Consider the following 15,171-nt stretch of genomic DNA (forward strand, 5'->3'; position numbering starts at 1 on the left):
AGACGTTCGCTCTAGGAGAGGTTTTCACCCAATACAAGTCTCTGTGAGTGTTGTCTCTGGGACCTTGGTTCTCTTCCCCCCCTCTCAGGAGGAGGTCAGCCCTTGGCTCCCTGGATTCTCTCTCTTCCCATGCCTGCCCTCAGCCTGAGTAGAACTGCACAGTGATGTGGATCCTCCCTCAAAAGCCCCGGCCTCCCCCATTCCTCAGGACCTTTGTATCTGCACACTCCTGCGCTGTCCCCAGCCATTCCCAGGGATGGTCACAGATGGATTCCAGAGGTACTTCTGCCTCAGACTCTTGGCATCTGTGAGACTCGGCACAGGTCGGCCTCTGTTTCTCTATCAGGAAAATGAAGGTGTTGGACTCAGCAGCCTCCAAGGGCCCTTCCACCTCTGCATTCTCAGTCGAGTCACCAACTGCTCTCGTTTCATCTTTTGATGTATCATCCCTGATAAAGTGCCAGCTTGGAGTCAGCATCCTTTGTTGCTCATTTTCTCTCCTTTTGTCCTGTTTGTCTGGGCCCCAAGTCTACCCTCTTGGCATTAGGTTGAAATTGCTTTCTTCAGAAAAGACATTCCCGATCTTCTCTCTCTTTTGGAAATAGCCTGTCGCTCTTAGTTTTTCATTTCTTTTTTACTTTTTGGTGACGCAGTTGGGGTTAAATGATTTGTCCAGAGTCACACAGCTAGTGAGTGTTAGGTGTCTGAGGTCAAATTTGGACTCAGGTCCTCCTGACTCCAGGACCAGTGCTCTATCTACTGTGCCACCTAGCTGCCCCAGTTTTTCTTTTCTGTTTGCATATCATTTTTCTGTAGCTTTCCCAGCATACTTTTCTTTACCCTTTCTGAAAATCTGGGCTTTCTCCCCCTCTGCCAGTCTGCCACCCCAGGCAAGAATCCACCAAGCTCTTCTCAGCCCTCGCTGTGGGGGCTGTATACTCTCTGTCACTGTATTTGTCAAGTGGGCCTACCTATAAAACCCTTCTTTTTCAGTCCTACAGGGGCTGGGGGGGTCTTTGACCACTTCATTTGTGGTGTTCCCCCACATCTTAGCCAGTCCATGCTTTCTCATCCTGTGCAGTTCTGATGGATGTCCTTCCCTAAGATGCCTCACCCAGCATGCTGTAGGCCTCCTCTTGCTCTCCTTATATTTTGTAGCTGCCTGTGGAGTTGTTAGGCTCTTAGATATCCTTTCTTTGACCCTCTCGCTAGCCTACCTTCCTTTCTGATGATTCCCTCACTTGTGTACTGGGAAGTCCTAGCAAATACTCTTTAGCCTCCTAAATCTCTCCTCCCTTGTTACCTTCATTTTCAGTCCCTTGGAGAAACTAGTCTTGTAAGATTCACATTGTTCAGAATGATATTTATGTTGGAAATGTGGATTTTTGAGCCAGGGGGCAGCTTGAGATTACCATAAAGGCAATATGTGATTTTCCAAGTATTATCTATGCTGCTCTTTTTCTCCATTTTTAGGTACAACTTTCTTGTTTTCTATGTGGATTGATGTACATTTGTACAGTTGATTTGCAATTTGGTGTATTGGATGTGCAGCCAACACGGGCAGTCTGCGTCTTCCATCCGTTTAATTTCTTTTCTGTATAGATTGTTAGATGTGTCTCTTGATTTGACTTCAGTTTGGCTGGGCGGAGATGGTCTTGAGCTTAGTGCAATCAGCACAGGATCGTGTGGAAGCTTGAGCATTTGGAGGGCGTGGACACCTAGAGAGAATCTCTTCTCTTGCACTGGAGGGCTCCTCGGTGCCGGGCCCAGTGCCTGGAGCCAGTGCACATCTCCCTTTTGTGTTCCTGGGCCTTTTTTGGTTTCCATTTCGTGGTGTCAGAGATTTGCTTGATAAGGTCCAGCTTGAGGCTGTGGCCGTTCTAATCTTGAGTCTCTCTTCTGACTTGGTAGTGATTTTGATCTTTGTTCTAAGTAGTTGGTGTTCTAATTGTACACACTCAGGTGATTCTGATACTATTTCCACAGCAGCAACCAGTCCTTTCCTGTCTAAGTAGCTAGTTTCATTTTCTCTGATGCTCTTCAGTCCTCACCATACGAGCCTTTGGCCTTTCTTGTTGCTCAGATTTGAACCAAGTCATGCCCAGCTTTGTATATCAAAGAACAGCAGAGTGGCCAAATAGAGTGAGTGCTGGGCCCAGAGTCAGGAAGACCTGAGTTCAGAACCTGCTTCAGATACTTAACTGCTGTGTGACCCTGGAGAAGTCATTTAACTTCTGATTGCCTTAGTTACCTCAACTGTAAAATGGGGATAATAACAGTATCTACCTCGAAAGGTTGTTGTGAGGGTCAAATTAGATAATAATTGTAAAGCACTTAGCACAGTGTCTGGCACATGGTAGGTGCTCTATGAATGTTATCTATTAGCTATTATGTCATTTATGTTTGGAGACTTTTCCGTCTACAAGCATTAATTAAGAATCTACTATGTGCCAGTCATTATGCTAGGCCCTGGGGATAACACAGGAAAACTGATACTGCCCCTGTGCTCAAGGATCTTATAGTCTTTCAGAGTATAGTGTGTGTGTGTGTGTGTGTGTGTGTGTGTGTGTGCGCGCGCGCGCGCTCTCCTGAGCGCATTTGCACAATAAATATCAGGTTATTTTGGTGGACATTACTAGCAGTTAAGGAGATCAGGGAGGACTTTATTGAGAAGGTGATATTGAAGGTGAGGAAGAAGTGTTTTCAGGAACAGGAGTGTGAAATGAAATGGGGCCATTGATACGGATTCTAAAGGTGACAGGGAGCAAGTAGATTATGTGGCAAGACCTCTGCTTTAGACATATCCTCTTGGCAGTCCTGTGGGTGGTGGATTGGAGAGGGCTGGGAGAGTCCTGTTAAGTGAGAAGTGATGAGGTTTGCAAGGAAGGGACCCTGTGATCAGAGAAGAGGGGCCTGATGCACGAAAAATTGTGGTAGTCGAAATGCCAGTATTTGACAACTGAATCTAGGTGTGGTTTGATTGAGAATGAGAGTAGAGGATGAGCTGACACTGGGACCTGGTAGACAAGGACGGTGGTTTCTTGGAGAGAGTTTAGGAAGTTAAAAGAGGGGATCTTTAGAGGGTCATGCCGAGTTCCATATAGAATTTCTTTACCTTTTGTCCTTTTCAATACATATCACAATAAGCTTCATTGATTATTTTCAGTGATTTTTTCTTTTTTTTTTTAGCTTGTGCCCTCTGTGAGCATTGTAAGACAATGACCAAGTGTCCCATTAATGATGTTTTCTCATTACCTTTGAGCATTTAATTAAGCCAGCTCCTTTGCCTCTCTAAAGAGACTCAGTGATCCTTCTTTTTTTAGTCTGTGACTCCCCCTTTTGTGTTCTGATTGTGATCTTGACATGGCTCAGCTCTCTGTTTAGTATGTTAATTCATTAGACAGTGAACAAAAAGCTAACATTTGAAGGATCTACCATTCTATTAATGTTTATAGACAGGCTAAGAACTGTGATTGTTAGCATATTTCCTTCCTTCCTTCCCCCAATATATTGTTTCTTTTTTTTCTTTCTTTCTTTCTTTTTTTTTCCCTTCTTGTTTTTCATGAAATGCCATGCCCCAACTATTGATCATCTTGTGGTTGACTTTCTGGGCATGAGCCTATCCATTCTAACTAGCTTGGGCAGAATCTCATTCGGTCTGGTTTGTTATAGTAATGAAAATAAAGGAGAGTAATTAATTGCTTTTCTTTAGTTACAACCGAGTTCCACCCCTGATAATGTGGATCACCTGCCCAACAAAAACAGAGAAGGAGAAAAGTCAAGAGATATGATCAAAGACCAACCGGAAGCGAGCCCTAAGGATGTTCTCCTGGAGAACATTGGTGCCAGCTGCACAGGTGGCCCCAGCAAGCCAGGCAGTCCTTGCATTTCTCCATCAGCCAGTGGGAACTCAGACCAGAAGAGAGGCCCAGAGGTCACTTCCCAAGGCGTGCAGACGGCCAGCCCCGGAAGTAAACATGAAAAGGAGGATCAAGAAGACAAAAAAGATGCGGCTGAGTGAGTCAACACGTGTTGGAGATGTCCCGAGTAAACTAGCTTTAATGTGTTCTTATGTTGTAGTCAGCTTCCAAGAGTTCGTCCCCTGTAAATCACATTGATAGATAAAAGGCAAATTAATGTAATTAGTATACATGCTGAACTGTTGTTAAGAATGTCTTTAATATCTTAAATCTTTAATGCCTCAAAATTACGATCTCTTCATTTAGGAGATGCCTTCGCGATATTTTTATTGATTTATATAGTCAAAAAATTACATTAAATTATCACATGATCAGTTGCCAACCTAGTGGTGATCAGCCTCTCTGAACTGAGGATAGTTCTCAGTCACTGAGTCCCTGTTGCTGGAACCATGTTTTCAGCTTAGCGAGCACTCCCTGCCCAAGCTAGGACTTGTTTGACCTGGAGAACCTAGAATTACCTCCATGCCAAAATGAGGACTTTTATGGAAGAAAGGAAGAAGGAAAGAAAACAAGTACTTATTAAGTGCCTTCTAGGTGCCAGGCACGGTGCTAAGTGCTTTACCATTATCTCATTGATCTTCCCAACAACTGGGAGGTAGGTACTGTTATTTTCCCCTTTTTCAAGATGAGGAGACCGAGGCAAACTGAAGTGACTTGCTCAGGGTCACACAGCTAGAAGGAGACTGAGGCTATGTTTAAACTCACATCTTCCCGATTGTAGGTCCTGGGCTCTTATTTAGTGTGTCACTCAGATGCTAAGATTACTATTTAGAAGGTTTTTCAAAATTTCAACATTTTCATTTCAACAACTTTTGATTGAATGTTTCTAAAATGTTTTTGGTATCTGAAGCCCTATACCATCCTTATTTTGCTTTTGTCATGTTTACTTTACATGTTTTAAGGCTTTGTATGTTGTGGTACTGTGGTTTTAATAGTTATTAGGCAAATTGGTGATGGAGTTAGGAAGACCTGGGTTCAAATCTTGCCTCAGACGCTAACTTCTCTGAGCCTCAGTTTCTTCATCTGTAAAATGGAAATAATAATAGCACCTGCTTCCTAGGGTAGTTCTGAGATTCAAATGAGGTAACATATGAAGGGCTTTGTCAAACCTTAAAAGACCATATAAATGCTAGTTGTAATAGTTATAAATTTGTTGATTTTTACCAGGGGGCTTATAATAAATTTTAATTTGACATTTGTGAAAGAGGTTATAAGACAGATAAAAATGTTAGTATTGGGCGTTTACATTTTTTCTTTGTGTTTAGGCAAGTTAGGAAATCCACCTTGAATCCCAATGCAAAGGAGTTCAATCCTCGTTCTTTTGCTCAGGTAATTTTATGGATCTGTTTGAGATTACAAAAGTTATGAAGTAAAGTATCCATAAAAATTGGGCCTTACAGTTTCCTTCATCTTCTGTTTCATTTGTGATAATTTAATTATTCATTCTTGAATTCTATAAACTTATTAGAATATGTTACAGTCATAGAAACTATAGCTGCAATATACTTGTTACCCCGTTGATATTTTTGAAATGTTACATTTCACCATAGATAGAATTTTTTATATAGCTTTTATTTTCTATCCCTCCCACATCCAATTACCAATAAAAGTAACACATTCATAACAAATGTATATAGTCCAGCAAAATTAATTCACACATTGGCCCTGTCGCAAATTATACCTTATTTTGCATTTACAGTTCATCCCCTCTCTGGTAGAAGTTGAGTAGCATGGGGCAATTAGGTGGTGCAGTGGATAGAACATTGGCCCTGGAGTCAGGAGGATCTGAGTTCAAATCCGACCTCAGAGCAAACACTTGACAGTTACTAGCTGTGTGACCTGGGCAAGTCACTTAACCCCAACTGCCTAAAAGTAAAAAATTAAAAAAAAAAAAGTTGAGTAGCATGTTTCAGTTTCATTTCTATGGGTTTGTGCTTTACTGTTGTATTGATCTTTCAGAGTTGTTGTTGTTTTTTTAAATACTGTCATTGTTTACATTTTTCACCTGCATCTACTTGCTTCACTCTACATCAGTTCATAGAAGTTTTCCCAGTTTTCTTGGAAACTGTCCATGTCACATAACTTAATAAATGAAGATCCACTAAAGAAACTTTGAGTTCAGTCATTTATCTGTGTTGACCTTATAGCTGGAGTTTGGCAATCCATTTAAAACTTTACACACCTTTATGAATGAAGGTTATTTCTCTTAGGCTCATGTCAGGGTTTTCCTTTTTATTATTTCTTAATCATAAAAGTAAACTGAGAGAGTAGATAAAAAGCAAAGTATATTATTTAAAAAGATCAGCTTTTCCCATTTGCATAGTTGACTCATATTTTGTTTTTGATAGCCAAAGCCTTCAACCACTCCTACTTCACCTCGTCCTCAAGCCCAGCCAAGCCCTTCAATGGTGGGTCATCAACAGCCAACTCCGGTATACACTCAGCCAGTTTGTTTTGCACCAAATATGATGTACCCAGTCCCAGTGAGCCCAGGCGTGCAGGTAAAGCTTCATGGTGGATGTTGAGCTTTCTTCAGTGAATTCTGGGTGTTTGTTAGTAGCAGAATAAAGTGAAAAGCCTAATCCTGTTGTTTATCTCGGGCATCCTTCAGCTCCAAACAGATTGAGTCTGTGGCATTGCTTGGATGAATGGCCAAAGTGGAATGTTGTACAGTTGTTTTCTTCTGTCCTTTAAAAGTTCATAGGGAGTCCTGAGCGATATGTTAGGCTTTTGGACACAGACCGTTTTTTCCTGGAATGATTTCTCAATAGAAGCTACATAGTGAACGACCATACAGGATTTACTGTAATTTTTAATTTGTTTATCAACGTGTCAGTGTTAACTGAAAAAACATGAAAACTTTAGGAGATAGAAACAAGTGACATTTGACAAAGTTTATATTTTGACTTAAAAAATGATGACTAGTGAATGTAACATAGGGGCTTTTTTATTTAAAGGAGTAAAATCTTAACCTAAAATTCTCTTTTTTCTTCTCACAAGCCTCTATATCCTATACCTATGACGCCTATGCCAGTGAATCAAGCCAAGACATATAGAGCAGGTAAAGGTGAGAAGAACATTACCTGGGTTTGGGTTCAGTCTGCATGTTGCATGATCTGAAGAACTGGATTTGGAAATAATTGGTAAACATGTTGTGGTCCTTTTGAGCCTTTTGAGGATGGACAAAATGGTGCACTGGAGTGTTTGAATTGCAGCTTAACCACTTAACCTGGGTGATCCCTGGGCAAGTCACCACCAAACCTCTCCCAGAGATTTCTGACTCTAAAGCAGTCCTCCCATGAGTCCCAGTAAATTCCAAGATATTGGCAGTAGGAGGACAAGGACAGTGCATCCTGAAACCAACTTCAGCAAAGTTTGGGATTCTTCATCTTTTTTGTTATGAATTTTTTGGTATACAGAGAGGTAATGCTGGGCCTGAGATCAGGAAGACCTGAGTTCACCTCCCACCTCAGTCTCTTACTCTCTGTGTGACTTTGAGCAAATCACTTAACCTCTTTCTGCCTTAGTTTCCTCAACTGTAAAATAGGGATAGTAATAGCAGTTACTCCTAGGGTGGTTGTGAGGATTCACTGAGATATTTATAATGTGCTTATTCTTATTGGCACAGTTTCTGGTGGTGGTTGCTGTCCTTCATTCTTAAAGAGGACCAAATGACATCACTATATCAGGATCAGGGTACAATGTGTCTGTGATCAGACCCATACGAGCTTGGAAGGCTCTATCACAGGTTGGGCACAAAAAGTCCATGTGAACAATTGGAGTGGAAATATCTCTTAATCTGCTCATCTCACATTTCTTTTGAACTACCTCAGTTCTGCTTCAATCACAGAGCACAACGCCTTCTTTGATGCAGGCACTCCATGCTGTGTGGTGCTTTTCCACTGTCTCTCATGTCACTTGATCCATTCCAGAATTCTTCAGAGAGACCTTGAGAGGGTCCTTGTATTGCTTCACCTCTCCTTCCAGTGAGCACTTTACCTTGCGTGAGTTCTTTGTAAAATAGTCTTTTAGGCAAGCATCCATCTGACATTCCAACATGGCCAGCCATTGGAGTTGTACTCTCTGCAGTAGAGTTTGAATGCTTGGCAGTTCAGTTTGAAAAAGGACCTCAGTGTCTGGTACCTTATCTTGCCAGGTGATCTCCAGGGTCTTCCTAAGACGATGCAAATAGAAGCGATTCAGTTTCCTGGCATGGAGCTGATAGACTGTCCAGGTTTCACAGGCATACAACAATGAGGTCAGCACAGTGGCTCTGCAGACCTTCAGTTTGGTAGGCCGCCTAATACCTCTTCTTTTCCACACTTTCCTTCACTTTCCTTTCCAAACACTGAGCTAGCTCTTGGCAATGCATGTGTCAATCTCATTATCAGTGTGTACATCCCTGGAGACTATACTGCTCAGGTAAGTGAACTTTCCGTAGTATTTAAAACTTCTCCATTTGCTGTAACCAGTGGTTCAACGTATGGCTGGTGTGGTGCTGGCTGATGGAAAATCTGTGTTGTCTTGATGTTAGTTGTTATGCCAAATTAGCACAAACAGCAGAGAAGCAATCCATACTCTGTGGCATCTCAGCCTCAAAGGCTGCATTGAGAGCCCAGTCATCTGTGAACCAAAAGTCATGTACCAACTCTCTGTCAACCTTAGTCTTGGTTTATAACCTTTTCAAGTTAAATAATTTACATTCAGTGCAGTAGCTGACCCCGATCCTGTTTTCATCCTCATTGAAGGTATCTGACAACATGATGATGTTAAAAAGCATGGGAGCAAGCACACAGCAAACCCCATATCATTTGTTCCTTGGCCTTTCTGAAGCCACACTGGCTCTCAAGTAAATGTCCATCTTCCAGGTGAAGGATCAGTCTATTAAAGAGGACTATGGCAAGAATCTTGCAAGCAGTGACTAAGAGAGAACTTCCCTCTACTCCCTCCTCCCCCTCCCGTGATTGTCACAGGACAAACTTTTTCTTGTGTTTTTAACTGCAGGGTAGGATCCCCGCCTGCCACAATAAGCAGGCCAGGGTTGGGGGAAGCAGACAATTTTTAGGGCACCTTTTCTAGCCCCTTCCTTGTGCCAGGAGGTGAGCACTTTAAAAAAAGAAACGCTGCTCAAGACAGTTGAGGGGATTGCTGAATCCACTGCTGCTTCAGTCCAGTGAGAAGATGACCATATGGCCTGGGCCACCTGTGTGCAGGCTTGTGACTGCAACTCCCATTGGATTTACCTTGCTTTATCATTTGTCTGTTACCTTGGTTCCTAGAAGGCATTATATAAATTTTAATTTTATTAGTATTTTTATTATCAATTTTTATTTTAATTTAAATATTAATTAAATTAATTAAAACATTTAATATTATTAATAACATTAATTTGATTATTATTATTAGTGGTATTATTATTAGTCTGGTGAAGCCTATGGACCCCCTTCTTAGAATAATATATTTGTTAAATCCATAAGTAAAAGGTACTAAATATGAGTTGGATGTTAGCAAAATAAAGATGTAATTTTTTTCTCATCCAAGTTTATAGACACACTGAATTAAGAAGCCTATGGATAATAGGTTAAGAACTTCTGTAATTTGATTGACGAAAATGTTCTTATAAAAATTGTAGAGACATATCTTAAGAAACTTTTGGCCTCCTGAAAAATTCTACTAAACTTATTTTTAACTACCTTGCCAATAGTGATTCCATGATTTTCTATATTAATGATTACTTTTCTTATTTGAGAAGTAGATAGAGTAGTTAATAGGGAGTAGTTCTTTGCAGAAATAAGATAAAGTTGATTTCAGAATATTTGAGGTTGATAATGCTGATAATTAGCTATTATAATTTTGCTTGCATTTTCCTAGTAAAAATATTAGCAGTTGAATGTTAAAGTTTGAATTAAGAATAATTTTGTAATTTCTACATATAATTTTCTACATGAGAGGAGTAGTTAATAGGTAATAGTTCTTTGCAGAAATAAGATAAAGTTGATTTCGGAATATTTGGTGTTGATTATTAGCTATTATAATTTTACTTGCATTTTCCTAGTAAAAATATTTGCAGTTGAATATTAAAGTTTGAATTAAGAATAATTTTATAATTTCTACATGAAATTTTTTAGGAGATTTCCAGAATCCTCTAGAACGCTCTCATACCCCTAGGCCTTTTTTTATGTATGCTGAAAAATCCCGCTTTTGGCTTATGAATTTTTTTTCCAGATTTTATTACTTTATTTATGTTTAGTTTTCAGCATTCACTTCCGCAAGATTTTGAGTTCTAAATTTTCTCCCCATCTCATCATTCACCTCACCCCAAGATGGCGTGCATTTTGAATACTCCTTCCCCTAATCTCCCCTCCCTTCTATCCCCTTCCCCTTCTGTTTTCCTATAGGACAGGATAGATTTCTATACCCCATTGCCTGTGTATCTTATTTCCCAGTTGCATATGAAAACAATTTTTAACATTTGTTTTTAAAACTTTTGAGTTCCAAATTTTCTGCATTCCTCCTTCTCCACCCACCCTCATTGAGAAGGCAAACAACTCGATATAGGTTATACATGTGTAGTCATGCAAAACGTGTCATATTATGAAAAACTAACTGTATTTCCCTTCATCCTATCCCACCCCCCATTTATTCTATTCTCTCTTTTGACTCTGTCCCTCCTCAGAACTTTTTACTTCCAATTGCCCCCTTCCCCAATCTGCCTTCCCCTCTGTCATACCTCTGCTCTCTTGTCCCCTTCCCCACTATTTTCCTGTAGGGTAAGATAGATTTCCATACCCAATTGAGTGTGTAATTCCCTCCTTAAGCCAAATTTAATGAGACTAAGATTCACTCATTCCCTCTCACCTTCCCCCATTTCCCCTTCTCTGTAAAAACCTTTTCATGTCTGTTTTATATGAGATAATTTACCCCATTCTACTTCTCCCTTTCTCCTTCCAGTATAATCCTCTCACTTCTTAATTTTATTCTCCAGATATCACCCATTCATCTTCAACTTACCCTGTGCCCTCTATTTATCTATCTATCAATATATACATACATAAAATTTTTTCCCTCCAGCTACCCTAATACTGGCAAAGGTCTCATGAGTTACAAATGTCATCTTTCCATGCAGGATGTAAACAGTTCAACCTTATTAAGTCCTTTATGATTTCTCTTTCCTGTTTACCTCTTAATATTTCTTTTGAGTCTTGTATTTGAAAGTCAAATTTTCTATTCAGCTCTGGTCTTTTCATCAAGAATGCTTTAAAGTCCTCTATTTCACTGAATGTCCATTTTTTACCCCAAAGGATTATACTCAGTTTTGCTGGGTAGATGATTCTTGGTTGTAATCCTATCTCCTTTGCCCTCCAGAATATTCTATTCTAAGCCCTCCAATCCCTTAATGTAGAAGCTGCTAAATCTTATGTTATCCTGATTGTGTTTCCACAATACTTGACTTGTTTCTTGCTGGCTGCTTGCAATATTTTCTCCTTGACCTGGGAACTTGGCTACCATATTCCTAGGAGTTTTCCTTTAGGGATCTCTTTCAGGAGGTGATGGGTGAATTCTTTCAGTTTCTATTTTGCCCTCTGGTTCTAGAATATCAGGGCAGTTTTCCTTGATGATTTCTTGAAAGATGATGTCTAGGCTCTTCTTTTTTTTTTTTTTTTTTTTTTTTTGGTGAGGCAGTTGGGGTTAAGTGACTTGCCAAGGGTCACACAGCTAGTGAATGTCAAGTGTCTGAGGTCAGATTTGAACTCAGGTCCTCCTGACTCCAAGGCCAGAACTCTATCCACTATGCCACCTAGCTGCCCCTAGGCTCTTTTTTTGATCATGCCTTTCAGATAGTCCAGTAATTTTTAAATTATCTTTCCTGGATCTATTTTCCAGGTCAGTTGTTTTTCTAATGAGATATTTCACATTCTTTTCTATTTTTTTCATTCTTTTGGTTTTGTTTTACAATGTCTTGATTTCTCATAAAGTAACTAGCTTTCATTTACTTCATTCTGATTTTTTTTTATTTATTTTCTTTTTTCTTTTTCTTTTTTTTTTTCCAGCTAGGCAATGGGGTTAAGTGGCTTGCCCAGAGTCATACAGCTAGTAAGTGTTATGTGTCTGAGGCCAGATTTGAACTCAGGTCTTCCTGAATCCAGGGCCAGTACTCTATCCACTGTGCCACCTAGCTGCCCCTCCATTCTAATTTTTAAGGAAGTATTTTCTTCAGTTAGCTTTTGGACTTCCTTTTCCGTTTGGCCAATTCTTCTTTTTAAGGCATTCTTCTCCTCATTGGCTTTTTGGACCTCTTTTGCCATTTGGGCAGTTGGGGTTAAGTGGCTTGCCCAGGGTCACACAGCTAGTAAGTGTCAAGTGTTTGGTCTGAGGCCGGATTTGAACTCAGGTCCTCCTGACTTCAGGGCTGGTGCTCTATTCACTGCGCCACCTAGGTGCCCCAAGGGTTAGGCTATTTTTTAAGGTGTTATTTTCTTTAGTGGTTTTTTTTAGGTGTCCTTTAGCAAGCTGTTGACTTGTTTTTCATGATTTTCTTGTATCACTCTCATTTCTCTTCCAATTTTTCCTCTGCTTCTCTTACTTGCTTCTCAAAATCCTTTTTGAGCTCTTCCATAGCCTGGGACTGATTCATATTTTTCTTTGAGGCTTTGGATGTAGGAGCTTTGACTTTGCTGTCTTCTTCTGTGATCTTTTTTGTCACCGAAGAAAGATTCTGTGGTATGGCTTTTTTTGCGAAGTTTGCTCATGATCCCAGCCAATTGAGTCATAAACTCTTTGTTAAGGTAAGGGTCTGCTTCCAGTGTGGAGAATGTACTGTCCCAAGTTTCGAGGGTTTTGTGCAGCTATTTTCAGAGATACTTTTAAGGACCTGTAAATTTTCAGTTCTTCCAAGGTGGTCCGATCAAGGACGAGGTGTTTACTCCTTTCCTAGTCTGTGCTCTGGTCTGTGAGTGACCACAAACACTCTTGGAACTCTGAGGAGGAGTCCCTCTCCACCGCCACTATAAGCTCCACCATACCAGTGCTCCTCCTCTCCCCAGGACCGCCACCTAGAAGTGTGACTCAGATCTAAGCAAAGCAAAAGAATCCTACCTCAACAACAGCAAAGAGATTCCTGTAATCTCCCTCTGATCAGCCACTCAATTGCCCCTCTGTCTGTGGGCCGAGCTCAGGAAGCAGCTGCTGCCTCGGGGCTGCGCTGGAACTGGGGCTGGGACCCAGCTTCTCTCTCACCGTGGTCACAGACTTTTCCTTACTGACCTTGTAAGTTGTCTTTGGTGTTTGTGAGTTGAGAAGTCTGGAAACCACCACAGCTGCCCATGATTCAGTCCTCTGAGGCCTGCTCCAGGTTCGCTGAGGCCTGTTTTGTCTGCATGCCCACGCTGAACTCTGCTCCTCTCCCAGCCTGGTGCAGTAGACCTTTCCAATCATATATCCAGGTTGTCTTTGACTGGAAATTTGTTTCACTGTCTTTTCGTGGGTTCTGCTGCTTTAAAATTTGTTTAGAGCCATTTTTTACAGGTATTTGGAGGGGGTTTGGGGGAAAGCTCAAGCAAGTCACTGCTTTTACCTTGTGAATATATTTTAAAGAAGGTAAAGAAAACGTTTCATTTCAACAGTTCTTAAGTGCCTACTTATTGAGACATCATACTGGATGTTGTGGATACAAAACCACAAAATAAGATCATTTATTGCTTATATTTTAATGAAATGATTCATGTTTTGCTGCTTAGACTTTCAGTTCTTAGTACAATTTCTAAAAACCATTTTGGAAAATGTTTTGTAAAGTTATACTTAATTACCTATTTTCTATTCAGTGAGTAAAAGAAGTGTGATGCCAGAGGACAGGGCATTTGTGACTCAGGGTGTGAATGTGTTGAAAAAAGAATCAAAGCTCATCTAATCATAGTCAGAAATTGGAGAAAAATGATATGTTGTACTGTTTCCTTTGATCCACGTACAAAAGAGTTTCCTCTTCGGGGAAAAAATCATTATAAGGTTAACATTGGGCTTAGTCATTGTTCTCTGCAAGAGTAAGCCATTTTTTTTTTCATACATACTTACATATATATTTTCTTTTATATGTAGAAAGGCAGTATGGGCTTCAGAATCACAAAACCTTTTTTGAATTTCAGCTCTGCATCTTACTAGCTCTATTATGAACAATCGATCTCCAAACATTTATTAAGCACCCTCAGCCCTGGGGATTCAAAAAAGAGGCAGAAGAGAATCCCTGCTGTCAAGGAGCTTACATTTGAATGGACAGGCCACCTGTATATCTCTTTGCTTCTGTTCCATGACCTGCTTCCCTGACAGGGCTCTTAGACGGTGGGTGCTCTGGAACCCTTCAGCCCTGCACGATCTGTTCTCCCGCCACTCACCTGTGATTTTTATTTTTTTTGAGATCATTGTGCATCACGGGGCAGTTTTTTCAGAGTGGAGAATGGAAAGGAGTCTGATCCTGTTAATTCCATTTGGTATAGGAAGCTCCCAGGGAGGAAACTCTCTCTTTCATTCTTTGGCTCCTTGTAGTGTTCCCTGGGTCACAAAGAAGTCAAGGGACTTACCCTCCCTCACTGCCAGGCCCCTTAGAACAAACTCTTCCTGAAGCGGAGCTCCTGCTCTCTCTCCTCTGTAGCCTGCTACCTCATACGGGGGGGAATGTAGGGGGTCCTGCCTTTCAAAGAATCAGAAGATGGGCTTAGGAGTCACAAGCAGCTTGGGACACTGAAAGCACTTTGCTTCAGGATTCCTCATTTGCATTCTGGGGGCAGCTCGATGACATAGTGGATTGAGTGCCAGATATGCAGTCAGGAGGACCTGAGTCCAAATCTGGTCTCAGGCACTTAACTAGCTGTGTGACTCTGGAAAGTCACTTAACCCTGATGGCCTTTAAGAAAAAAAAATCCTACCTTCAGAATTTCTCAGCTGCAGTCTAACCTACTGTCCTTTTCTAGTTCAAGTCTGCCCAGATTACTCTTTAACTGTTGTACCTGCCAAAGAATTATAGACTGCTGGTCTAATCAAGTGGGCTACTCATCAAATGGTCCATCTAGAATCATGTGTCTTTTTTCTCCTTAGTTTATCTAGCGTGTGCAGAATGTAGTTGTAAATAGTTGAATTCTCATATAGTGAGTGGTCAAAACTTAGTTTGTTCCTGGACAACATTAGTGATAACAAAAATAAC

At 40.7% G+C, this 15,171-nt stretch overlaps 1 protein-coding gene across 6 annotated transcripts in view; it reads left to right on the top strand.

The window, feature by feature from the left end:
* ATXN2 (ataxin 2) overlaps nt 1-15,171 on the top strand; it is a 114,188-nt gene that overhangs the window by 79,636 nt on the left and 19,381 nt on the right. For 4 of the 6 annotated variants that reach the window (XM_027857375.1, XM_027857372.1, XM_027857370.1 and 1 more), the window contains 4 exons: nt 3,713-4,017; nt 5,246-5,309; nt 6,329-6,481; nt 6,981-7,047. In XM_027857375.1, the coding sequence (XP_027713176.1) occupies nt 3,713-4,017; nt 5,246-5,309; nt 6,329-6,481; nt 6,981-7,047 (589 nt within the window). The remainder of the gene's footprint in view (nt 1-3,712; nt 4,018-5,245; nt 5,310-6,328; nt 6,482-6,980; nt 7,048-15,171) is intronic. The other 2 variants (XM_027857373.1, XM_027857371.1) reach the window with 1 other exon arrangement.

Source organism: Vombatus ursinus, unplaced genomic scaffold (assembly GCF_900497805.2).
Source record: "Vombatus ursinus unplaced genomic scaffold, bare-nosed wombat genome assembly UNPS02012122.1, whole genome shotgun sequence".
Taxonomy (NCBI): Eukaryota; Metazoa; Chordata; class Mammalia; order Diprotodontia; family Vombatidae; genus Vombatus; species Vombatus ursinus.